Below are 26,472 nucleotides of genomic sequence, written 5' to 3'. Positions count from 1 at the left end.
TATATACAGTGGGGAGAAGAAGTATTTGATAACCTGCCGATTTTGCAGGTTTTCCTACTTACAAAGCATGTAGAGGTCTGTAATTTTTATCATAGGTACACTTCAACTGTGAGAGACGGAATCAAAACAAAATCCAACAATCACATGTGTATGATTTTTAAGTAATTGATTTGCATTTTATTGCATGACATAAGTATTATTACATCAGAAAAGCAGAACTTAATATTTGGCACAGAAACCTTTGTTTGCAATTACAGAGATCATACGTTTCCTATATTCTTGACCAGGTTTGCACACACTGCAGCAGGGATTTTGGCCCACTCCTCCATACAGACCTTCAGGTTTCGGGGCTGTCGCTGGGCAATACGGACTTTCAGCTCCCTCCAAAGATTATTCTCTCCTTTGGTAAGTAGGAAAACCTGCAAAATCGGCAGTGTATCAAATACTTGTTCTCCCCACTGTATATATTACCAGTCAAAAGTTTGTACACACCTACTCAATCAAGGGTTTTTTATTTACTATATTGTAGAATAATAGTGAAGACATCAAAATTATGAAATAACATGTAGTAACCAAAAAAAGGGTTAAACGAGACAAAATATATTTTATATTTGAGATTCTTCAAAGTAGCCACCCTTTGCCTTTATGACAGCTTTGCACATTCTTGGCATTCTCTCAACTAGCTTCACCTGGAATGCTTTTCCAACAGTCTTGGAGTTCCCACATATGCTGAGTACTTGTTGGCTGCTTTTTCTTCACTCTGCGGTACAACTCATCCCAAACCATCTCAATTGGGTTAAGGTCGAGGGATTGTGGAGTCCAGGTCARCTGACGGAGCACTCCATCACTCTCATTCTTGGTTAAATAGCCCTTACACAGCCTGGTGGTGTGTTTGGGGTCATTGTCCTATTGAAAAACAAATGAAATTTCCACTAAGCGCAAACCAGATGGGATATCGCTGCAGAATGCTGTGGTAGCCATGCTGGTTAWGTGTGCCTTGAATTCAAAATAAATCACTGACAGTGTCACCAGCAAAGCACCCCCACACCTTCTCCTGCATGCTTCACGGTGGGAACAAAACATGCGGAGATCATCCGTTCACCTACTCTGCGTCACAAAGACACGGTGGGTCGGAACCAAAAAAATCTAAAATTTGGACTCATCAGACCAAAGGACAGATTTTCACCGATCGAATGTCCATTGCTTGTGTTTCTCGGCCCAATCAAGTCTCTTCTTCTTATTGGTGTCCTTTAGTAGCGGTTTCTTTGCAGCAATTCGACCATGAAGGCCTGATTCACGCAGTATCATCTTAACAGTTGATGTTGAGATGTGTCTGTTCTTGAAGCATTTATTTGGGCTACAAATTCTGAGGCTGGTAACACTAATGAACGTATCCTATGCAGCAGAGGTAACTCTGGGTCTTCCTTTCCTGTGGCGGTCATCATGACAGCCAGTTTCGCCATAGTGCTCTATGGTTTTTGCGACTGCACTTGAAGAAACGTTCAACGTTATTGAAATATTCTGCACACTCTTACCAAGTAGGGCTATCCTCCCTACCTTGTCACAACACAACTCAAACGCATTAAGAAGGAAAGAAATTCCACAAATTAACTCTTAACAAGGCACACCTCTTAATTAAAATTAATTCCAGGTGACTACCTCATGAAGCTGGTTGAGAGAATGCCAAAAGTGTCCAAAGTTGTCATCAAGGCAAAGGGTGGCTACTTGAAGAACCTCAAATATAAAATATATTTTGATTTGTTTAACACGTCTTTGGTTACTACATGATTCCATATGTGATATTTCAAAGTTTTGATGTCTTCACTATTATTCTACAATGTAGAAAATAGCACAAATAAAGGAAAAACCCTTGAATGAGTAGGTGTGTCCAAATGTTTGGTATGTATGTATGTATGTATGTATGTATGTATGTATGTATGTATGTATGTATGTATGTATGTATGTATGTATGTATGTATGTATGTATGTATGTATGTATGTATGTATGTATGTATGTGCGCGCATACATTGAACTCCTCCCGGAAGAGCTTGTTGTCATCAGCCATGCGACGATTCATATCCTCCTCCAGCTTGTCAACAACAAGGGGTGGGTACTTCCTGTTGGTGCTAGGCGAGCGGGCCAATAGCGGCACACTCTGGAGCTCTGCAAGAGCAGGAAGGGAGGGAAGTAATGGGACAGGAAAGATAGGTGGCGATTGAGGCCCACAGGGGAAGGGGGGGGAGAGAAAAACCCTTATTGTTGAGACACTGACAACAATAAAGATAGTGACAGATTCARCAACCAATGATTATAAATTCATGAACTATAGAAAATGTTATATTATGATAAATATGTTATACATTAAAACAGATTCTAATCTACACATGCAACTTCTCCAAACTGACTGTGMGTGTTAATAAAAGCCCACAAGGGGGCACCATAAACCAATCCAACACTGCTAGTGTGCCACAACTCATCATATTGAACAACTGCTGTGGCCAAGAATCAGTAAATGATCAGAAAACCAATGTAATTTTATCTGATCACAAAACAATGGAGAAAGTTGGCTATGATAGAGACATGCATAAAAATTCCGGTAAATGTACGACCACAGACAAAACATGCACGTTCTCTCACAGAAAACACACGTGTGTACACACATACGTGTACAAACACACACGGTTACCTGTATCATCTGATCTACCGTTGGTCAGCCTGAAGGAGTTGGAATGGCTGCCGGCCTGCTTGTACTTCTTAAACCTGTCAATCATACGACACACACGAATACTCACACCCCTTGACTTTGTCCACATTTTGTAGCGTTACAAAGTGGGATTAAAACGTCAACGATCTACACAAAATACACGGTTATGTCAAAATGGAAGAGATTTACTACTTTTTGTTAACGTAAAACAAGTATTCAACCCCCCCACCCCCAGAGTCAGTACATGTTAGAATCACCTTTGCCAGCGAATACAGCTGTGAGTCTTTAAGGGTTGTACAACATTTGCCCATTATTCTTTAAAGAAAATATTAAATATCTGTCAAATTGATTGTTGATAATTGCTAGACAGCCATTTTCAAGTCTTCCCATAGATTATCAAGCCGATTTAAGTCAAAACCGTAACTAGGCCACTCGGGAACATTCAATGTCGTATTYGTAAGCAACTCCAGTGTATATTTGGCCTTGTGTTTTAGGTAATTGTCCTGCTGAATGTCTCCAAGTGTCTTTGGAAAGCAGACTGAACCAGGTTTTCCTCTTGGATTTTGCCTGTGCTTAGCTGTAGTCTGTTTCTTCTTATCCTAAAACTCCCTTGTCTGTGCTGATGACAAGCATATCCATAACATGATACAGCCACCACCATGCTTGAAAATATGAAGAGTGGGACTCAGTGATGTGTTGGAATTTCCCCAAAGACAACACGTTGTATTCGAGACAAAAAGTACATTTCCTTGCCTCATTTTTTTTGCAGTATTACTTTAGCYCCTTAAATGCAAACAATATTTTTTTATTCTGAAAATGRTGCATTCTTTTCACTGTCATTTATGTTAGTATTGTGGAGAAACTACAATGTTGTTAATACCTCCTCAGTCACTTCCTCACCGGCAACGGAGTTAAAAAGGACTTTTTTTTTTTTTAACTTATCTACCAATAGGCTATTTGCGAACCATTGGAAAACCTCCCTGGTCTTTCTGCTTGAAATTCACTGCTCGGCTGAGGGAACTTTCAGATAATTGTATGCGTTGGGTGCAGAGAGATACAGTAGTCGTTAAAAAAAATCAACACTATTATTGCACACAGGAGTAGTCCATGCAACTTGTGACTTTTTGTTAAGAAACTTTTTACTCCTGAACTTATTTAGGCTTGCCATAACAAAACATACTTTATTGACTCAAGACATTTCAGCTTTCCATTTTTAATGAATTTGTTACCATTTCTAAAAAAAAATAATTCAACTTTGACATTATGGGGTATTTTGTGTAGATCATTGACACAACATCTCAATTTAATCCATTTAAATTCAGGCTGTAATAACAAAATGTCGAAAAGTCGATGGGGTGGGAATACTTTCTGAAGGCCTTGTACATGCAGAATATCACCCACACAGTCACACACACGGCCATTGCCATGGTAACTACTATAACACTTGGTTCATCCACACTGGCCTCTATAGGGTGTTTGTGTATGAAAGAAGACACGCAAACTATTTCCCGCTCTGCGCTTTTACAATGTGTAATGAATTGTGTGAGTAGGTGTGTACGACACCGTTAGCATTGTACATGGGTCTCATACCGGACTATTGTATAGCTCTATTCCAAAGATAAATRGTGCCTGCATCCAAACTTTTCTTTTCAGTTTAAAAATGCTTCCCTGAGACATAAGGCTGAAGGCACGACTGTGGGGGAGAAAACCAGGGTGTATTCATTACGGCACACCATAGCAAARTGTAGCAATATTTTTTGCAACGAAAACTAAAGTTTATTGGACAAGTTCAGGAAGCCCCTCCCCGTTTCTTCAATTTGGTGCCTGATCCAGGGATGAGTTTCCGCTGGACCACACAGGCCAAGTACTAGCTGAACTCCAGTAAGATAAGACTTCTGGTTTAGTTACAAAAAGTTGCGCTARGGTGTGCCCTACTGAACACAACCCAGATGAGTGGTGTGGGTGGTTTCTGCCAGAGGGACATGACTGACCTGAGCATATAGAGGATGATGATGATGAAGACGATGACGAGCAGGGATGACAGAGCCACCATCACCGCAATGATGGGCGTGTCATCTGATTGCGTATTTTGGTCTGAGAGAACGAGGGAGAGAGAGAGAATTTAACAACATTCTAAAAATGAGTACAAGTTCGATTTGGCATTTGATTGAGCCTGTCTCGGGGGCCCCAATGGGGTTTGGGTTGGCACTTCTTGGAGAATTCATTGGATCCATCGCACCAGGCAAGCTCGATCAAGCGCACAAATCAGCTTAAGTATTTGAAAGAAAACCAATACTATTCAATACTGTTAATAGTTAACAGTATGCATTAGACAGGCTATATGAAACTGTCCACTCCATGATTTCTACACTGAGTACAGGAGTGGGACATCTTGGTAACAGTTTTTTGGACAGCGTTGTCATTAGTCTTACATAACATTTGCATAATAATGACAGAAGCGATGCCGTTAACTGTCGTTACAGAGCAGAAAGAACACGACACAAACGATGAGACTTTGCTTCTGTAGAGGGGTTAACCAAATAGTAGAGGAACAGTCATATATTGTATATACTTAAGCAATAAGGCATGAGGGGGTATGGTATATGGCCAATATACCCCGGCTAAGGGCTGTTCTGGATACAGCCCGTAGCCGRGGTATATTGGCCATATACCACAAACCCCCGAGGTGCCTTAATGCTATTATAATGGGACACAGTACACATTGAATGGTGCTGCACCACGTTGGTAGGAAGGTAAGTTAAACTGATGAGCAGTAGAGAAGGACTATTCAACCCATTCCAATTCAACGGCTCATACTGCGGGCACAGAGGACAGATAAAAAATAAACAGACAGAGGAGAGATGCAGAGCTTGAATAGTGCGTGTGTTCGACGGGCCAGTTCAATTATTGGCACGTCGCTGCCACGACTGCTTATGACATCAGAAAAGTAGTCACGCCCCTTGACTTTTTCTAAACGCTGTGTTATAGCCTGAACTTAAAATGGAATAAATTGAGATTTTGAGTCACTGCCCTATACGCAACACTCCATAATYTCAAAGTGGAATGATGATTATAAATTAATGACAAATGAAAAGCTGAAATGTCTTGAGTCGATAACTATTCAACCCCATTTGTTATSGCAAGCCTAAATAAGTTCAGAAGTAAAAATGTGCCTAAAGTCACATAAGTTGCATGAACTCTGTGTGCAATAATAGATTTTTCAATGACTACCTCATCTCTGTACCCCACACACACACACACACTACATGACCAAAGGTATGTGGACACCTGCTCATCTTACATCTCATTCCAAGATCATGGGCATTAATATGGAGTTGGTCCCCATTTTCTGCTATAACAGCCTCCACTCTTCTGGAAAGGCTTTCCACTAGATGTTGGAACATTGCTGCAGGGACATGCTTCTATTCAGACACAAGAGCATTAGTGAGGTCGGACACGGATGTTGGGCGATTTGGCCTGGCTCGCAGTGCCAATTCATCCCAAAGGTGTTTGATGGGGTTGAGGTCAGGGCTCTGTGTAAGCCAGTCAAGTTCTTCCACACCAATCTGGACAAAACATTTCTGTATGGACCTCGCTTAGTGCACGGGTGCATTGTCATGCTGAAACAGCAAAGGGCCTTCCTCAAACTGTTGCCACAAAGCACAGAATCATCTAGAATGTCATTGTATGCTGTAGCGTTAAGATTTCCCTAAACTCGAACAAAGGGGCCTATCCCGAACCATGAAAAACAGCKCCAGACTATTATTCCTCCACAAAACTTTACAGTTGCCACTATGCAGTCGGGCAGGTAGCTTTCTCCTGCCATCCACCAAACCCAGAACCGTCCGTTGGACTGCCAGATGGTTAAGCGTGATTCATCACCCCAGAGAACACATTTCCACTGGTCCAGAGTCCAATGGTGGTGAGCTTTACACCACTCCAGCCGACYATTGACATTGTGCATGGTGATCTTAGGCTTGTGTGCGGCTGCTCGGCCATGGAAACCCATTTCATGACGCTCCCGACGAACAGTTKTTGTGCTGAAGTTMCTTGCAGAGGCAGTTTGGAACTTGTCATTGAGTGTTGCAACTGAGGACAGATGATTTTTACGTGCTACGCGCTTCAGCACTTGGCTGTCCCGTTCTGTGAGCTTGTGTGGCCTACCACTTTGCGGCTGAGCCGTTGTTGCTCCTAGACCTTTCCACTTAAACAATAACAGCACCTACAGTTGACCGGGGCAGCTRTAGCAGGGCAGAAATTAGACGAACTGACTTGTTGGAAGGTTGGCACCTATGACGCCACATTGAAAGTCACTGAGCTCTTCAGTAAGGCCATTCTACTGCTAATGTTTGTCTATAAAGATTGCATGGCTGTGTGCTCGATCTTATACACCTGTCAGCAACGGGTGTGGCTGAAATAGCCGAATCCACTAATTTGAAGGGGTGTCCCCATACTTTTGCATATATAGTGTATAATTATCTGAAGGTCCCACGGTCGAGCAGTGAATTTCAAACACAGATTCATTCACAAAGCAGGAGAAAACTGAGTATCGATCAACAATATTGTAGTTACTCCACAATACTAACCTAATTGACAGAGTGAAAAGGAAGCCAGTACAGACTAAAATACTACAAAATATTCATTCTGTTTGCAAAAAGTAATACTGCAAAAAATGTGGCAAAGAAATTAACTTTATGTCCTGAATACAAAGCACTAGGTTTGGGGCAAATCCAACAACATCACTGAGTACCACTCTTCATATTTTCAAGCATGGTGGTGGCTGCATCATGTTATGGATATGCTTGTCATCGGCAWGGACTAGAGTTTTTAATAGGATAAAAATAAACCTAATAGAGCTAAGCACAAGCCAAATCCTGGTTCAGTCTGCTTTCCAACAGACTCTGGGAGACAAAATCGCCTTGAAACAGGACAATAACTTAAAACACAATGTCAAATATACACTGGCGTTGCTTACAAAGACAACATTGAATGTTGCCGAGTGGCCTAGTTACAGTTGACTTAAATGGCTGTCTAACAATGATCAACAACCAACTTGACAGAGCTTGAAGAATWAAAAWAATAATAAWAAWTTGGCAAATATTGTACAATCCAAAGTTCTTAGAGACTTACCCAGAAAGACTCACAGCTGTAATCGCTGCCAAAGGTGATTCTAACATTGATTCAGGGGTGTGAACACTTATGTAAATTTGATATTTCTGTATTTCATTTTTCATAAATTTGCTAACATTCCTAAAATCATGTTTTCAATTTGTCATTATGCGGTATTGTGTGTAGATGGGCGAGATGTTTTATTTAATACATTTTGAATTCAGGCTGTAACAACAAAAAGTGGAATAAGTCAAGGGGTATGAATACACATTATGTTGTGCTCATGTTAGCTGTATTACCTTTCTGTATGACCACGTTGTAACTTGAGACAATATACACACACACTCTTACCTGTGTCATCATCTCCACCACCTGAGGGTAAAAGAGTATCATTACTATCCAACTTTTTTTTTTTTATTAAAAAAAAAAATCCTACACCCCACACACAGACCTGCTCGCCTTTCACTCTCACAAGCACACACACAAAAACACAGATACACACACACACACCTGTAGTAGTGTCACTAGTCGTGTCGGGCGACGTGGCTTCCACCGTAGGTTCTGTGGCGGTCTCCAGCGAGGGATCTGTGTGACTGTCCGGAGCAGAGGGTGTGGTCCCATTCTCCCCTCCCCGACTGACTGTGGTCGGAGCAGGGGGTGGTTGCGGGGCGGTGGTTGCACCCGTGGGGACTTGGGGGGCTATGGTTGGGCCAGGGGGTGGTGGAGGGGGGATGGGCGCCTGGGTGACACTGGGGCCTGCAGTCAATATGTTCCCCTCTGCGGTGCTGGTTGTTGTCAGGGTCGTTACGGCAGCCGTGGGGGTTGCGGTTGTTGGAGGGGCGGTGGTTGTTGCCACTGGAACATTGTGGAGGGTGGTGGCTGGAGAATCCGTGGGTTTGGCAGTGGAGACTGGACCTTCTATGAGAGAGATACAGTTTATCTAGGACACGGGTTCTCAAACTTGTGATAGCTAATTCATCGGGGACCATTTCATAATCAGAACACAACTTCAGTGAGATGAGAATAACATACAAGAAGTTTAATTATGACTTCAGCAGTGCATGGACGGACGGACAGACKAAGTCTCGGGCACTGGGAAGGAACATTTTAAAGGCCTGCCGCTGAGAAAATGTTGCTGTTTTCAAGCAAATTTTCTGCAACTCTACACATTTTGTCATGGGGCAGAGATTTTTTGTTGTTGCAGCTTTAAAGCCAAATCTACACATTTTGTCATGGGGCAGAGATTTTTTGTTTGTTGGCAGCTTTAAAGCCAAATCTACACATTTTGTCATGGGGCAGAGATTTTTTGTTGTTGCAGCTTTAAAGCCAATCTACACATTTTGTCATGGGCAGAGATTTTTTGTTGTTGCAGCTTTAAAGCCAAATCTACAGAACTTTGCAGTTTTAAAGTAAATTACGATGCATTTTATTTAAAAAATAAATAAAATATTTTGGGGAAATAAAATAAGTATTGAGTTGAAAAAATTATAATTGGTGGAGTACTGTGGATACCAACATTCCCATGTTGCCCAGGGTCAAGAACATAAATTGTAGATGAATAATTTTACATTGTATTATATTACACCCTCTGAATTGYATCTGTTAGTAATATTTACAGTTGAAGTCAAAAGTTTACATACACCTTACCCAAATACATTTAAACTCAGTTTCACAACTCCTGACATTTAAAACCTAGTAAAAATTAGTTGGGATCACCACTTTATTTTAAGAATGTGAAATGTCAGAACAATAGTAGAGAGAATGATTTATTTTCAGATTTCATTTATTTAATCACATTCCCAGTGGATCAGAAGTTTACATACACTCAATTAGATTTGGTAGCATTGCCTTCAAATTGTTTTAACTTGGGTCAAATGTTTTGGGTTCACTCCCCCAACAACAAGTTGGGTGAATTTTGGCCCATTCCTCTGACATAGCTGGTGTAACTGAGTCAGGTTTGTAGGCCTCCTTGCTCGCACACGCTTTTTCAGTTCTGCCCACAAATTTTCAATAGGATTGAGGTCAGGGCTTTGTGATGACCACTCTAATACCTTGACTTTGTTGACCTTAAGCCATTTTGCCACAACTTTGGAAGTATATTGGGGTCATTGTCCTTTGCGACCAAGCTTTAACTTCCTGACTTATGTCTTGAGCTGTTTCTTCAATATATCCAATAATTATCCTTCCTCGCGATGCCATCTATTTTGTGAAGTGCACCAGTCCCTCCTGCAGCAAAGCACCCCCACAACATGATGCTGCCACCCCCGTGCTTCACGGTTGGGATGATGTTCTTCGGCTTGCAAGCCTCCCTCTTTTTCCTCCTAACATAACGATGGTCATTATGGCCAAACAGTTCTATTTTTGTTTCATCAGACAAGAGGATATTCCTCAAAAAAGTAAGATCTTTGTTCCCATGTGCAGTTGCAAACCGTAGTCTGGCTTTTTTATGGCGGTTTTGGAGCAGTGGCTTCTTCCTTGCTGAGTGGCTTTTCAGGTTATGTCAATATAGGACTCATTTTACTGTGGATATAGATACTTTTGTACCCGTTTCCTCCAACATCTTCACAAGATCATTTGCTGTTGTTCGGCGATTGATTTGCACTTTTCGCACCAATGTATGTACATCTCTAGGAGACAGAACGCCTCTCCTTCCTGAGCGGTATGACAGCTGCGTGGTCTCATGGTGTTTATAATTGCGTACGATTGTTTGTACAGATGAACGTGGTACCTTCAGGCGTTTGGAAATTGCGCCCAAGGATGAACCAGACTTGTCGACGTCTATAATTCTTTTTCTGAGGTCTTGACTGATTTCTTTTGATTTTCCCATAAGGTCAAGCAAAGAGGCACTGAGTTTGAAGGTAGGCCTTGAAATGCATCCACAGGTACACCTCCAATTGACTCAAATGATGTCAATTAGCCTACCAGAAGCTTCTAAACCATGACATCATTTTCTGGAATTTTCCAAGCWGTTTAAAGGCACAGTCAACTTAGTGTATGTAAACTTCTGACCCACTGGAATTGTGATGCAGTGAATTCTAAGTGAAATAATCTGTCTGTAAACAATTGTTTGAACAATTACTTGTGTCATGCACAAAGTAGATGTCCTAACCGACTTGCCAAAATTATAGTTTGTTAACAAGAAATGTGCGTAGTGGTTGAAAAACAAGTTAATGACTCCAACCTAAGTGTATGTAAACTTCCGACTTCAACTGTATATATAAAAATATATATATTACCATTTTGTTATATTAAGAGATCTGGCTGGAGACCCCCTGCCGTACCTCCATGACCGAACTTTGAGAACCCGTGATGTTTGTGTTGAGTCATTTAATGCCTCAACTGCGACTTCATTGGAGTTGCAGTGATACAAACAAGTATTTTACAATACAAGAACGTTCAATARGTCAAATGGTGTCAGCGGTAGGAMCCGACTGTTCAAGTGATGATGTCATGTGGGTCCTCCTTACCTGTGGGGGTGAGAGATGGTCCCTGGGCTGAGACAGAGACCCCGAGGGCCACACTGAGCAGCAGGAGCAGGGGACACACACCCATACTGCCCTGGGAGAACGGGGACACACGCCTTACTGACAACCCAAAAATTACCCTTTCACAGTGCAACTGGTCATGATCGGATTATAAATTRATATGTGTGGTACTTGTAACTGGAGGCCTAATCCTAAATCCTTCATGATCACATTTAGAGAATAATCCAACAAAATTTGGGCACTTACATTTTTGGGGGGATTAAGATTTTTTACAAGAAAATATAAGTGTCTTAAATGCATTGATTATAGGGTAAATCCTTTTGAATTCAATCAGRTTGACCGCACCGCTTTTTGATTTAAACCAAACTTTCCATACATGTTTGCCKACGGAAGAAGTGGTCAGAAAGTGACTTTTTGGAATGAATGCCAAAACATTCAGGAGAAAGAGGTGCTCAAACTTGACCAATTTTGCATACRCCAACATACCATGAGACAGCCATGTCTTTCACTGGAAAAGATAAACGGTTGAGATTTATATAATTTTAAATCTTACACACAGGGATGTCAAACTATTATAATTTCTGGATGATTTTTTTTTCAAAAACGCAAGAAATTATAAAATAGTTTAACAAAGTTTTGTTCAAACCAAAAATGGGATCCAGTCAGAACGTGATTGAAATCATATGGATTTACCCTATAATGATGAGTGGAACAAGGAGTTGATCTCTTACCTTAAGGAGCGAATTTGGCATCAATCACTCATTCGCACAGTGTGGTCCTGGATGCAAACAGAAAAGGAGGAAGACACTGTTAGAATCTCAAAGAMGTGCTTAGAAATGTTTCACTAGTTAGTTTAACTAGTTTTGTATTATTCATTTAACTTGGATCTTGCTGGTTTGCCTGTTGAGAACATTCCTWCTATACTGAATGAAAATATAGTTCATATACAGTGCCTTGCAAAAGTATTCATCCCCCTTGGCATTTTTTCCTATTTTGTTGCATTACAACCTGTAATTTAAACAGATTTTTATTTGGATTTCATGTAATGGACAGACACACAAAATAGTCCAAATTGGRGAAGAGAAAAAAATTACTTGGAAAAGTGGTGGGTGCTTATGTATTCACCCCCTTTGCTATGAAGCCCCTAAATAAGATCTGGTGCAACCAATTACCWTCAGAAGTCWKATAATTAGTTCAATAAAGTCCACCTGTGTGCAATCTAAGTGTCACATGATCTGTCACATGATCTCAGTAATATATACACKTGTTCTGAAAGGCCCCAGAGTCTGCAACACCACTAAACAAGGGGGACCACCAATCAAGCAGCACAATGAAGACCAAGGAGCTCTCCAAACAGGTCAGGAACAAAGTTGTGGAGAAGTACAGACCAGGGTTGGGTTATAAAAAAATATTCGTAACTTTTAACATCCCACAGAGCAGCATTAAATCCATTATTAAAAAATAGAAAGAATATGGCACCACAACAAACKTGCCAAGAGAGGGCCGCCCACCAAAACTCACAGACCAGGCAAGGAGGGCATTAATCAGAGGCAACAAAGAGACKAAAAAAAAKCRTGAAGGAACTGCAAAGCTCCACAGCGGAGATTGGAGCATCTGTCCATAGGACCACTTTAAGCTGTAAACTCCACAGAGCTGGGCTTTACAGAAGAGTGGCCAGAAAAAAAGAAAGCAAAGAAAAAAATAAGCAAACATGTTTGGTGTTCGCCAATAGGAATGTGGGAGACTCCCCAAACATATGGAAGAAGGAACTGGTCAGATGAGATTAAAATTGAGCTTTTTGGCCATCAAGGAAAATGCTATGTCTGGCGCAAACCCAACACCTCACATCACCCTGAGAACATCATCCCCACAGTGAAGCATGGTGGTGGCAGCATCATGCTGTTGGGGATGTTTTTCCATCAGCAGGGACTGGGCAACTGGTCAGAATTGAAGGAATGCTAAATACAGGGAAATTTGAGGGAAACCTGTTTCAGTCTTCCAGAGATTTGAGATTGGGATAAAGGTTCACCTTCTAGCAGGACAATGACCCTAAGCATACTGCTAAAGCAACACTCGAGTGGTTTAAGGGGAAACATTTCAATGTCTTGGAATGGCCTAGTCAAAGCCCAGACCTCAATCCAATTGAGAATCTGTTGGTATGACTTAAAGATTGCTGTACACCAGCAGAACCCATCCACTTGAAGGAGCTAGAGCAGTTTTGCCTGAATAATGGGCAAAAATCCCAGTGGCTAGATGTGCCAAGCTTATAGAGACATACCCCAAGAGACTTGCAGCTGTAATTGCTGTACAAGGTGGCTCTACAAAGTATTGACTTTTGGGGGGTGAATAGTTATGCATGCTAAAATGTTCAGTTTTTTTGTCTTGTTTGTTTCACAAAAATAAGTGGTAGGCATGTTGTGTAAATCAAACCATGTTGTAAGGCAACAAAATAGGAAAAACGGGGGGGGGGGGGGGGGTGATATTTTTAGCAAGCCATTGTAAATCAGTCAATTGAAATAAATGTATTAGGCTCTAATCTATGGATTTCACAAAACTGGGCAGGGGTGCAGCCATGGGTGGGCATATGCTCACCCACTGGGGAGCCAGGCCCAGACAGGGCTTTATTACAGACAGAAATACTCCTCAGCACCCCGSCCCCCGCTCCCACTCTCAGACGATCCTACAGGTGAAGAAGKCTGATGTGGAGGTCCTGGGCTGAAGTGGTTACATGTGATCTGCGTTTATGAGGCCGGCTGGACATAATGCCAAATTCTCTAAAACAATGTTGGAAGGCTCGACTAATCCCAAACTTGCCAGGTGGTGATTTATCCAAATCTGACCCTTACCTCAAATTAAAATCCTAAAATTAAAATTCTGAAAGCGTTACATATCCCGAGTTAGGTTATGAAACCATGTCTGCATAAACCCACAATTCTTTGGTTTGCTCATTTATCAGCAGCCTTTATCAAATGTTAGCCTAACACACTACTGTGACCCATGCGGGAATCTTACCCACAACCCCGATGTTGCCAGTACCATGCTGCAACCAACAGCCCCGCATAGAACCCCACCATTCTGTGTCTGCTAAATCCCAGTCYCTCCCTCTCTCCTCTTTTCTAGATGTGTCTTGTATCCAGGTGGTGCTCCATAACATGAATAATAAATGACCACATCATTCTGGGACACAGCGAAGAAAAAAACGAAACAAAAAAACATTATGTAGGCATATATGCATTTCAACTTGGGCTATTACGCAAGACTGCAGATAGCCTAGTTACTCGAGCTCTGGGGATAAATCAAGAAGTAAGAGACTGAGAAGGAACGCAGAGACTGGATTGAGACAACTTGGTTCAGATTTTGGATTTGGACACGGATTTAGCAAAATTGCCTGTATTGCGCAATACTTTCAAATCAAATGTGTTGCATTTCTGCATTGACTGCAGTGGAGCTCACCTCAAAATACAATGAAAGGGAGTCAGTTGAAATAAGGGCGAGTGTGTGTGTGTAGGAAAGGGCCTAAGGCGCAGGCTGGGTGGGCTGACAATGGTGTAATCCCACCAGTCCACTGGGTGCGGCCTCACTGACTGAGCTGTGAATCTCGTGGTCTTGATACAGGAATAATCCAGCCCGTCTGGCTCTCTTTACTGCGTTCTAGCTCCACGCGCACACACACACGGGTGAATTCAGACGCGCACAAAGTATGGTTATCAGGGATTTACTGCCAGAGCGTCAGAATTGGGTGGGAAAAAAAGCTACTGTGCTATTTGTATCTAGGGGGAAAACTGTGATCCATCCTTACTGTTTAAAGAAAGCAAGTGGTTAAAATGGGTCTATCAACGAGTAGTATGTTTTCTGTTTTGTTAGGGGCAATTCCACGTTAATGGAATTACACCGAGACTCAGATTTTTCACGTTAAAATGTATGCCAAACCAAATCTATTGATTTCAAAGTTGAACAAACCATACAATTCTACGCACAAGGTCTACTAATTTACACAGAGAATTTCACAAAAACAAATTTGCTGGAAGAACTGTGCTGATGCAAAGTTGGGCAACAGAATTARGGTAAAATCTCCCTCAGCTTTTTATGCGACCACATTTTCCAGAAATATGGGGTGTCCGCTATGACTGACACCTCGAGTTTTACAGAATTACGGTAACGGAGTTACATCACGGGTCCCTGATCTGTACTATACAGAAATGCATAATTATGGATATGAATTTCATGCTCTTCATGGTGATGTATCCTGAATAGCTACAAAAGGTAGAAATATGCAATATCCTTATTTTGAATATTACTCTAATGAGCTCCGCCCCTAAACAACAACAACATATGGTTGGTCCGGACCAGACCAAATCTGAACCAATGATAGACGTTTATGTTTCACAAGTTTGGACATCACAGTATAGTAGAGCTCAGTAGAGTACAGTACAGTGGGACTACTGTCCAAACTTGTGAAACAGACGTCTATGATTGGTTCAGATTTGGTCCGGCCAGGGCAGACTGAACAAATTTCACCGTCCAAGGACGTCTGATGTTGGTCAGTGCTTAGTGGGCGAGGATGCTCGCTACAGTAAACGGAAAGAGGGTAGAGGTGTCACTAAGAACCAGGTTGAGGTGACATTAAGGAGAGAGAGAGAGAGAGGTTGTCCTGAATGTTTTTCACAGACTTGCTTTGACCACCAGACAACAGAAAGAAAACAGTTGAGCTGAACATAACAGTATGCCAGTGGAAGGGAGGACAGCAGCAGGTGACTCAACTGTGGTTTGTGACAACTATGATTTCCTATTGTAGCCAATTCAGTTGCAGTAATTCCACTACCGATTTGGTAACAGAATTACGAGTTTTAAACACTTAAGTATTCATAAACAAACTTGACATCAGTAAATTCACTAACGAATTGGTAGGTCTACCTTGTTACTTCTGTGAACTTTCATTATCCTGCCTTACGAGGGAGCGAAATTAGAAAATATCTTAAAGTTGTGGGTTTTTGGTAACAGAATTACAAGGCAATGTTTCTTAAATTTACAGAAGGCAAAGAATTTCTCTAAAACTAAATATAAGTGTTGATATTAGTTGGCAGGGGTCTTCTGCATTGTGTTTTCATATATTTCTAATACATTTTAAGACTTTTTCTGGTAGATGTCTAAGAACCCTTTTCCATCAGTTTGACCATAAATCAAAGCCTTTGCTTATTCCACATTTTTGGGTTGGAAAATGGTTGAAAAATGTATATATATATTCATTTGACACCCAATGTGACATTGCTCCTATGCATTGTACATGTTGGTGCTTATGGATCCTTCTAGATGGAAATGTCCCTTTGCGCACAGAATCGTTTTTAAATGGATTGTGAAAACCACACTTGGTATTTGAGCTTGCACACTCATGCTGCATATTATTTAGCCTAGCACTGTACCTACCCTTCCAATACTTTTGCTCTTTGCCCGCTTCCGCTCCCCTTCCRCGGTCTTACCCACCCACATTTACGCACCCACAGCAGACAAAACGTCCACAATTACAGCTCTCCCTACCGTGCCAACCACCTCCCCAGAAACCTCAACCAGTGCTGCAGTTTCCCCTCAGACCTCAGCCAACTCTGCTACTGCTGCACACAGGGTGGATTTCACTCGTGCCGTTTCCCACCTCTAAACGAGGACAGTMAATCAGGATTCGTCCCTGTGCTAAATTTAGAAGAGGRGTTCCTAAATTCAAAGGGTGGCCTAGTGCATCGCGAGTGTTTGTTTCACTTGACTTGAAAGCAAACTAATCGCTGAAGACTGCTCTGAGCTGAATCCAGGACAGAACAAAAAGGAAAACCAACAGATCGCCTAGGCCTACAAACTCAACCCACTGGGCAAAAACTGTCTGAATCAACATTGTTTCCACGTGATTTCAACCCCCAAAAATCTATGCGATGACATTGAATCAATGTGGAACATTTATTGGATTTGCTTCAAGTCATCAACATAGGGGCATTTCATATTTTTTTGTCCAACTTAACCTAAATCCAAATCGTGTTTTTTTWWWWWWWWTTTTTTTTACATTAGTTGACAACAACCAAACGTAAATCAAACCTAGACGTTGAACTGACYTATGTACTTAACTGTAGCTTATGCATGTCATACTAAAATGAAATGTATCAACTTTCCCTCCTTCCTCCTAAATAAAACACTTAAAAGATGTGCCCAATAACGTGCAGAAACGAAGTATGGAAAGGCGCAAAGTCTATGACAACCGTTTTACCCCTTTCTCTGCATCTCTCCCTCCCTAGTAGGCTAGGCTGTCGATCCAGCTGACTCAGACTGCAGGAAAGTCTTAAAACGACGTGAGCCCAGCACATTGCTTCCTTCCCCTGCAGTCTGGCTGCTAGTACCGCAAACTCACTCGTCCAAAATCAGCCTCTGACCCTTGAACCATTCCTGTACAATGCCCCAGCCTCCCCTCACCTGACCCATTGAGCAACCATCCTCATAACCAATGACTCAGCTATGACACAACCATTCCCCATTGACATTAGTGACTTTAAAAATCACATTAGCCTGATTGAAGTAGAAGCTTCCTCTCTAAATTAGGCTAAATGTAGCCTGGTCGCATCATCGGTCTGGTATGAATCAGCCTTTGTGCTTATGAATCGGCTTGCATCATTGGGAGCCTAAACAACCTTTTTGGACAAACATGACTCACTGCTGTCACCCTGCTGTGATAAGGTGGCGTGTTCATGTCGGTGAGGTGAAGCTGTCCGACACTAACTGGAGCTAGTAGCCACATGGATGCAGTTTATGAGTGTAGTGCCTACCAGTCTGATCTATAGGTCTGAGTGCATCAGTCTATGGGGACCTGGCTAAATGCATTTTGCCCACCAAAAGCAGTCCCCAAACCCTTTCAGAGTGTGTGTGTGTGTGTGTTCATCCACAGAGTAGTGTGTGCTGTGAGAGGGATGTCCCAGTGACTTAAGTGGAGAGAGGACATTATTAATTCAAGAGGCACTAGTCAAGTGTTTCTACTTCATACCTAGGCTATGCCCACTCAACACAACAAAGTGCCATCTTTTATAGTCAAGTTAGAGAACAGCCACCCTTTGGCGTGATGGATCTCCATTTGTAGCAGAGACGGTAGAGAAAGCTTTCTCAACAATCTCTGGTTGTAGTAGCAGTAGAATGGGAGGGGCTCGGAATCACGCACATCCATATGAGCATATTCAGCCTCATCACTAAGCTGATGATAGACAGTCTAGCGTTCTAAAAATACAAGTTTGACAACACAAACATCTTATATGCCTAGTAGCCTATGCCATGATACTGTACTGCAAAAAGGTACAACGTTCTCCTCTTGCGCTTAACAGTTTCCTGTTACGAAAGCTTTGTTGACAGCCATGCCCGACCAAGATATTCCGCTAGTGCAGAGAACAAATTGGTCCACAGCGGCTTCCTCTCACTGCTTCATTTCGGGATTGCAATCTTCCGCTATCTAGGCCTAGTTCCACACAAACACATCCAATTTGATTAAGGCTACATTGACCACGTCTAACGTTCTAGCAAGCTCCTGTGGAACTAAAAACGTTTTATTAACATTAATAATGTTTTATTAACATTAATACATTTGCTTGGGCCAGTATTTGCAAAACTTTTCCAAAAGTGCCCCATTCTTCACTTCCGGTGTTTCGATATCTTGCTGCATTTTCATCACAGCAACCTCCTGAGATGAGATGTCTCGTCAAGTGGTCTATTTCTAGGTGGCGCTCGGTTGTTCTTCTACTGCGAGACTGACTACTGTTTTGATGCCACCCCACCTAAATGGAGAGTGAGTGTAGATTCAGAAGTGACTACAATGGAGGATATGTTCTATTAATCAGCCTAACTTTCATGCCGCTTCATTAATAGTCAAGGGCTATAATAAAGCCGTCCACACACCAGTCATGTTCGATATTGCGAAAAGCATCATGCATGTTGGTCACTGTGGTTGACTGTTGCCTCAAACAATACGCTCCCAGGGGTTAAAGCTACAATATCTAACTTTTGGGGCGGCCTGAGTGGGATCTCTGCTAGTTTTTAATGGCCCATTTACATGGCATACTAGGCCATGTGACCAATCACAGCCCTCCTTTTAGGCTTGGGCGGTATCCAGATTTCCATATCGTCACACCGTCCACTTATCCTGGGATTGATGGTATTACCAGCACAGCACACAAGGGGGCGCTAACACCGCAAGAAAAGACCATCGGGTCTCTTACCAGAATGCTAATAGCAAAAAAAAAATCAGACACTAGCTAAATGCAAAGAGGAAAATCCAGCTCATAAAGTTACACAGGCATAGCTAGAAGCTACCGAATGTCATTTTCAGTAAGTGTGGCATTTACAAGTTTAAGTGAACGAGAGAAATTGTTCAAATGAACAAAGTTGTGACGCTGCTCTTCCTTCAGAAAAGCATGCACATGTACACGGCGCAGAGAAGAAATCTAGAAGAAAATGATTGAAATCTAAATACTACTCATATTACAGGAAGTCGTAAAGCGTCATATGACACCAATGTTTGCAGCGTAGCACCTACAGACGAATGACTACGGAGTCTTAAAGGAGGCCAGGCTAAACGCAAAATGTCATAAACCAACTTCGATATTATTTATCAATTATGCTTTTAGATACAACATGCCAAATATGTCTTCCTCCGAAGGACTGTTCTATGTTCTGTTCGATGCCAAAATCCGCAAAATCATGTTCTATTTTATGTCGGTTTCGTYAGGAATCACTTATCGAGTGTCTCTGCTCATTTTCTTTCACATGGACCTTGCCTAGGCTAATACAGAGGCCATTCTGTCCAGCTCCATCCAATTAAAGATGCCAACGAAGAGACGATTGGGAGGAAAACAAAGACACTTTGTGGCACAGCAGGATTAGAGTAGGCCCCCATACCTACTTTGCAGGTGTTAACATTAACCAATGAACGGATCCATTACAGAGCGTGAGCCTAACTTATCACAACGATGACGGAAGTTCCCTGGACATGCTTGACAGAGGCTAAAGAAGCCGACGTGGGAATCTCAAAAGGACAGACCGATTTTTAAAAGCAGTCATTTGACAAACAATTGACCATGACACAAAGAAAGAAACAGCCTGTTACTTCAAAGTCTTCCCTGCWATTGCAGTTTTAACAACCGTGGATATGGATGTAGACCTGTGTTTTTTGCATGTAAGTGGTGCCCACAGCATGACTACAGAATAAATACATTGTTCCCTATCCGCCTGTGACCAAGTGTCAGCCTAATCAGTGTGAAATGACTGCGTGGTCACAGGACGGCGTTTCACCTCCTGGTATTTCATTCACACAATTGTGAGAGATTTACTTCAAGGGCCATTTTACCATTCGTTTCGTATTTCTTGTCCATATGGTCTCTAAATATCATAATGACATGAAAACAGCTAAAGCACAGTGCATTTTAGATCTACGCTAGATCCTCCCACTTGTTCACATCTGCTTTGGGTTTAGGCAACGCGTGTAATAAGCAGGCCTACACACTGATTGACAATCCTCTCCTCACCTTATAACATCAACCTGAGCAGCTGCACTAGACTCAGCGGATTCACCTAATTRTCTAAAGTAAAATTCTCTACAGCTGATACAGATATGGAAACTCAGCGCATCTGATAACGGCCAGTACATTTGACTGAGTCACTCCTACATCTCAAGCGAACCAGCTCATGAACCAGCTCTCTAGTTCATCCAAGGCGGGTAGCTTAGATTGTCAGGACGCCGGCAGCGCCCGCTGATAAGCAGCCCAACGGCCTTGATGGAACTGACGACAGCATGGCAAGCATGTACTGGAGCAGCGCAAACTCCCCCCCCCCCCCCCCGCTCACTCACTCGCGGGTGCACTGCTTCACGAGTCATCGCGAGGAGAGATAATGGCAGTCTGTCTGCCCTCATTCATGGCATATTAATACTCTGCCTGTGTCCTGAGGGGGATCCGCTGAGGCAGGAATACTCTGAATGACCCTCTTCATGGCGGCTCAAGTAGGCCATGCCCAAGACTCTCCCTCGCCCCCAACACAGACCACAGATTATACATCCTCAACGCCACACATCACCCACAATACTCTGGACTTCCCTTTTTATAGGGCTAGTACTGCTCCTAGTATGCTCTGTGACAGTGTTCGCTCACCTCCTTCATATGAGCCAGGAAATTGGTGAAACGGAGTGAAAGATCCAGGATTTGCGCCAAGGCAAAATGTGCTGTCAGCCAAAGCTTGTGGGAGCTAGAGTGTGTCCGGCTCAAAGGACCAAGCGCAAATGTGGTGACTCAGTCAGGCTGTGCATGTAGGCTGCTTCTGCTTTGTTGTGGGGTTTCTCACAGAGCACGCCAGGGGCCTCTACAGTCTACCCACATCACACAGAGAAGAGGATGTGGCGGCGCTAAGCAGCGGCCTTCCCCCAAAGCCACTGTGACCCGGGAGCGTAGTGTGGGCCAAAGAGGCAGGCTGAAGGCCACAAACCCACACTTACTCTCACTCCATCAGCAAATGTAGGGACGACGGGCTTCCATGCATTGGCCTGCATACAAAACTATAACAAAGGGTCAACATAGTGAACTTGTGCATTTCTAATGGGTTGAATCCCTTATTGCCTAAATGGAAACTCATGTGCTGAGTTAGCTAGGATTGGAAACTGTGGCCATTGAGTTGTWACGTGCAATGGGCAGTCTCATTGCTGCTTGCAGTCCTTCATACAATTTTGCTAGCATTAGCCTACTTTCATATTTACATTTTAGTAATTTTGCAGACGCTCTTATCCAAAGTGACTTACAGGAGCAATTAGGGTTAAGTGCCTTGCTCAAAGATTTTACCTAGTCGGCTCGGGGATATAATTTGAATAACCAAAACACCACTGGCTTTTTGGCCAGCTTCCCCGATTGGGAAGTGGACTGCAGTGTGATGGGATGCAGAAGCTTGCCCCCTATGTGGACTGTTCGGATTATTGCCAAGGGGTGGTGGTCTTACTGSCGCTTTTACAGTCGCCGAAGCATCACCCAGGTGGGTGCTACAACACAGTAGTGGACGATTCTGTACTGTGAGTACAGTGCATTCGGAAAGTATTCAGACACCTTCACTTTATCCACAGTTACGTTAGAGCCTTATTCTAAAATMGATTAAATAAATGTTTTTCCCTCAATCTACACATAATAGCCCATAATGGCAAAGCGAAAACAGTTTAGAACATTTGACCAATTATGAAAAATAAACTGATCACATTTCGTATTCAGTCCCTTTGCCATGAGTCGAAATTGAGCTCAGGTGCATCGTATTTCCATTGATCATCCTTGAGATGTTTCTACAACTTGATTGGAGTCCAGCTGTGGTAAATTAAATTGATTGGACATGATATGGAAAGGCACACACCTATCTATATAAGGTTCCACAGTTGACAGTGCATGTCAGAGGAAACACCAAGCCATGAGGTCAAAGGAATTGTCCATAGAGCTACGAGACAGGAAAGTGTCGAGGCACAGATCTGGGGAAGGGTACCAAAACATGTTCCAGGATTCCTCCAATGGCATTGAGGAGTACACCACATCAGTCATTGGCTTRATCAATAAGTGCATCGATGACGTCATCCCCACAGTGACCGTACGTACATACTAGAGGTCGACCGATTATGATTTTTCAACTCCGATACCGATTTATTGGAGGGCCAAAAAAAAGCAGATAACGATTAAAAAATCAGCCAATTTTTTATTTATTTATTTGTAATAATGACAATTACAACAATACGGAATGAACACTTATTTTAACTTAATATAATACATCAATAAAATCAATTTAGCCTCAAATAAATAATGAAACATGTTCAATTTGGTTTAAATAATGCAAAAACAAAGTGTTGAAGAAAGTAAAAGTGCAATATGTGCCATGTAAGAAAGCTAACGTTTAAGTTCCTTGCTCAGAACATGAGAACATATGAAAGCTGATGGTTCCTTTTAACATGAGTCTTCAATATTCCCAGGTAAGAAGTTTTAGGTTGTAGTTATAGGAATTATAGGACTATCTCTATACGATTTGTATTTCATATACCATTGACTATTGGATGTTCTTATTAAGCACTTTAGTATTGCCAGTGTAACAGTATAGCTTCCATCCCTCTKCTCGCCGCTACCTGGGCTCGAACCAGGAACACATCGACAACAGCCACCCTCGAAGCAGCGTTACCCATGCAGAGCAAGGGGAACAACTACTCCAAGTCTCAGAGCGAGTGACGTTTGAAACGCTATTAGCGCGCACCCCGCTAACTAGCTAGCCATTTCACATCGGTTACACCAGCCTAATCTCGGGAGTTGATAGGCCTTGAGTCAACAGCAGAGCTGCTGGCAAACGCACAAAAGTGCTGTTTGAATGAATGCTTACGAGCCTGCTGGTGCCCACCATCGCTCAACTGCTCTATCAAATCAGACTTAATTATAACAATAACACACAGAAATACGAGCCTTAGGTCATTAATATGGTCGAATCCAGAAACTATCATCTCGAAAACAAAAGTTTATTCTTTCAGTGAAATTCTGAACCGTTTCTGTATTTTATCTAATGGGTGGCATCCATCAGGTCTAATATTCCTGTTACATTGCACAACCTTCAATGTTTGTCATAATTACATAAAATTCTGCAAATTAGTTCGCAATGACTGTTGCATATACCCTGACTCTGCGTGCAATGAACGCAAGAGAAGTGACACAATTTCACCTGGTTAATATTGCCTGCTAACATGATTTCTTTTAGCTAAATTATGCAGGTTTTTAAAAATTATACTTCTGTGTATTGATTTTAAGAAAGCATTTGATGTTTATGGTTAGGTAACGTTGGAAGCAACGACAGTCCTTTTTCGACGAATGCCACTGCATCGATTATATGCAACGCAGGACACGCTAGATGAACTAGTAATATCCTCAACCATGTGTAGTTATAACTAGTGATTATGATTGATTGATTTTTTAAGAAAGTTAATGCTAGCTAGCAACTACCTTGGCTTCTTACTGCATTCGCGCAACAGCGGGGCTCCTCGTGAGGCAGGTGGTTAGAGCATTGGACTAGTTAACCGTAAGGTTGCAAATTGAATCCCTGAACTGACAAGGTAAAAATCTGTCATTCTGCCCTGACAAGGCAGTTAACCACCGTTCCTAGGCCGTCATTGAAAATAAGAATGTGTTTCTTAACTGACTTGCCTAGTTAATAAAGGTGTAAAAAAAAAAAAAAAAAAAATCAGCTCCAAAATAACCGATTTCCGATTGTTATGAAAACTTGAAATTGGCCATGCCGATTTAATCGGTCGACCTCTAGTACATACCCCAACCAGAACCATGGATACAGGCAACATCCGCCTGAGCTAAAGGGTAGAGCCTGCCGCTTTCAAGGAACGGACTAACCCGGAAGCTTATAAGAAATCCCCACTATGCCCTCCGACAAACCATCAAACAGCAAAGCGTCAATACAGGACTAAGATCGAATCATACTACACCGGCTCTGACGCTCGTCGGATGTGGAGTGCTTGCAAACTATTACAGACGACAAGGAAGCACAGACGAGAGCTGCCCATGACACGAGCCTACCAGATGAGCTAAACTACTTCTATGCTCGTTTTGAGGCAAATAAAACTGAAACATGCATGAGAGCACCAGCTGTTCCGGAAGACTGTGATCACGCTCTCTGCAGCCGACGTGAGCAAGACCTTTAAACAGGTCAACATTCACAAGGACGCAGGGCCAGACGGATTACCAGGACGTGTACTGCGAGCATGCGCTGACCAACTGGCAAGTGTCTTCACTTCACTGATAGTGCCTGTTCCCAAGAACACTAAGGTAACACTACAGGTACCCCCCCCCTGTACCCCATTGCTTGCTGTTTGGAGTTTTAGGCTGGGTTTCTGTACAGCACTTTGAGATATCAGCTGATGTAAGAAGGGCTATATAAATAAATTAGATTTAGCCTCGCTATTGTTATTTTACTGCTGCTCTTTAATGACTTGTTACTTTTATTTCTTATTCTTATCCGTATATTTTTTATTCTTATCCGTATATTTTTTAACTGCATTGTTTGTTAGGGGCTCGTAAGTAAGCATTTCACTGTAAGGTCTACTACACCTGTTGTATTCGGCACATGTGACTAATAAAATTTGATTTCATTTTTATACATTTGCACACACAACTTTTTTCTTTGTCACTATGGGGTAGTGTGTGTAGATTGAGGGGGGAAAAAAGCAATTTAATCCATATTAGAATAAGGCTGTAATCTAACAAAATGTGGAAAAATTTAAGGGGTCTGAATACTTTCCGAATGCACTGTATATGAAAAATAATATTAATCTATCCATTTATCTAATACCAGGCAAGCAGGCAGGCATTAAATGTACGTGCACATCAGTTTGAGAAACGCACCAGGAAAGCAGAGTTTTCCCTCTAAACATTTCACCCCCCTTCCCAGTGCACCGGGTTAGCCAAATCAAGCGTACCCTCTATTTTCAAAGGACTAGCCCCACCCGTAACCTCCAGGCCTATGTGACTTTGCCACACTGACCAACCTCTACAGAGACCATAATCACACTCCCTCAGCCTTTGCAAGATAAGAGACCCATCCCAGGGACATCAAAGACCCAGAGCTTCTCTACACCCTCTGACATCAGTGTTCCCTCTAGATTTGTTATCTTATGTAGGGCAGGAAAAATTGACACCAAATAACTTTTCCACTGATACCATTTGAGGACAAGCCTAACTGAGCTAGGTGAGATGGGAGGCCCACCATAAATCAGCTAATAGGTTGAGAACATTGTAGGGCCTACATAACAWAATAAAACCCTCTCCAGACAGTTCTTGTGCGACTTGTTAATCCATAGGTGAATTAGTGTCAGTGTTTTGGGTCCCCATTGAAAAGACACAGAAAAGAGAAGTGTTACATGCTGATCAGACGCGTCGCAAAATATATGTAGAAATCCATGTTATTCAATTATTGCGCGCACCAACGAGCGTCTGCGATGCCAAGGGCTAAAATATAACTCCTTTCTATTTCTGACGCAGATCGCACTGAAAGTCCTGCCTCTCCCATCTCCTCATTGGTTTATATAAGCAAGTACCCACATGCCATCTCCTCATTGGTTATACCCACGTGGGTGATTGAAAGACGAACTGTTTTGCCGG

General features: G+C 42.2%; 1 protein-coding gene across 5 annotated transcripts in view; it reads right to left on the bottom strand.

Annotated features, from left to right (window-relative positions):
• LOC111962568 (receptor-type tyrosine-protein phosphatase alpha-like) overlaps nt 1-26,472 on the bottom strand; it is a 59,422-nt gene that overhangs the window by 23,510 nt on the left and 9,440 nt on the right. For 3 of the 5 annotated variants that reach the window (XM_023985731.2, XM_023985746.2, XM_023985764.2), the window contains exons 2-8: nt 12,031-12,077; nt 11,282-11,372; nt 8,325-8,732; nt 8,166-8,186; nt 4,697-4,799; nt 2,688-2,761; nt 2,028-2,164 (exon numbers count right to left, since the gene is read on the bottom strand). In XM_023985731.2, the coding sequence (XP_023841499.1) occupies nt 2,028-2,164; nt 2,688-2,761; nt 4,697-4,799; nt 8,166-8,186; nt 8,325-8,732; nt 11,282-11,372; nt 12,031-12,051 (855 nt within the window). In that variant the 5' untranslated portion in view covers nt 12,052-12,077. The remainder of the gene's footprint in view (nt 1-2,027; nt 2,165-2,687; nt 2,762-4,696; nt 4,800-8,165; nt 8,187-8,324; nt 8,733-11,281; nt 11,373-12,030; nt 12,078-26,472) is intronic. The other 2 variants (XM_023985738.2, XM_023985756.2) reach the window with 2 other exon arrangements.

Source organism: Salvelinus sp. IW2-2015, linkage group LG1 (genome assembly GCF_002910315.2).
Source record: "Salvelinus sp. IW2-2015 linkage group LG1, ASM291031v2, whole genome shotgun sequence".
In the NCBI taxonomy this organism is placed as follows: domain Eukaryota; kingdom Metazoa; phylum Chordata; class Actinopteri; order Salmoniformes; family Salmonidae; genus Salvelinus; species Salvelinus sp. IW2-2015.
This window is presented reverse-complemented; position numbering and strand designations above follow the sequence as displayed.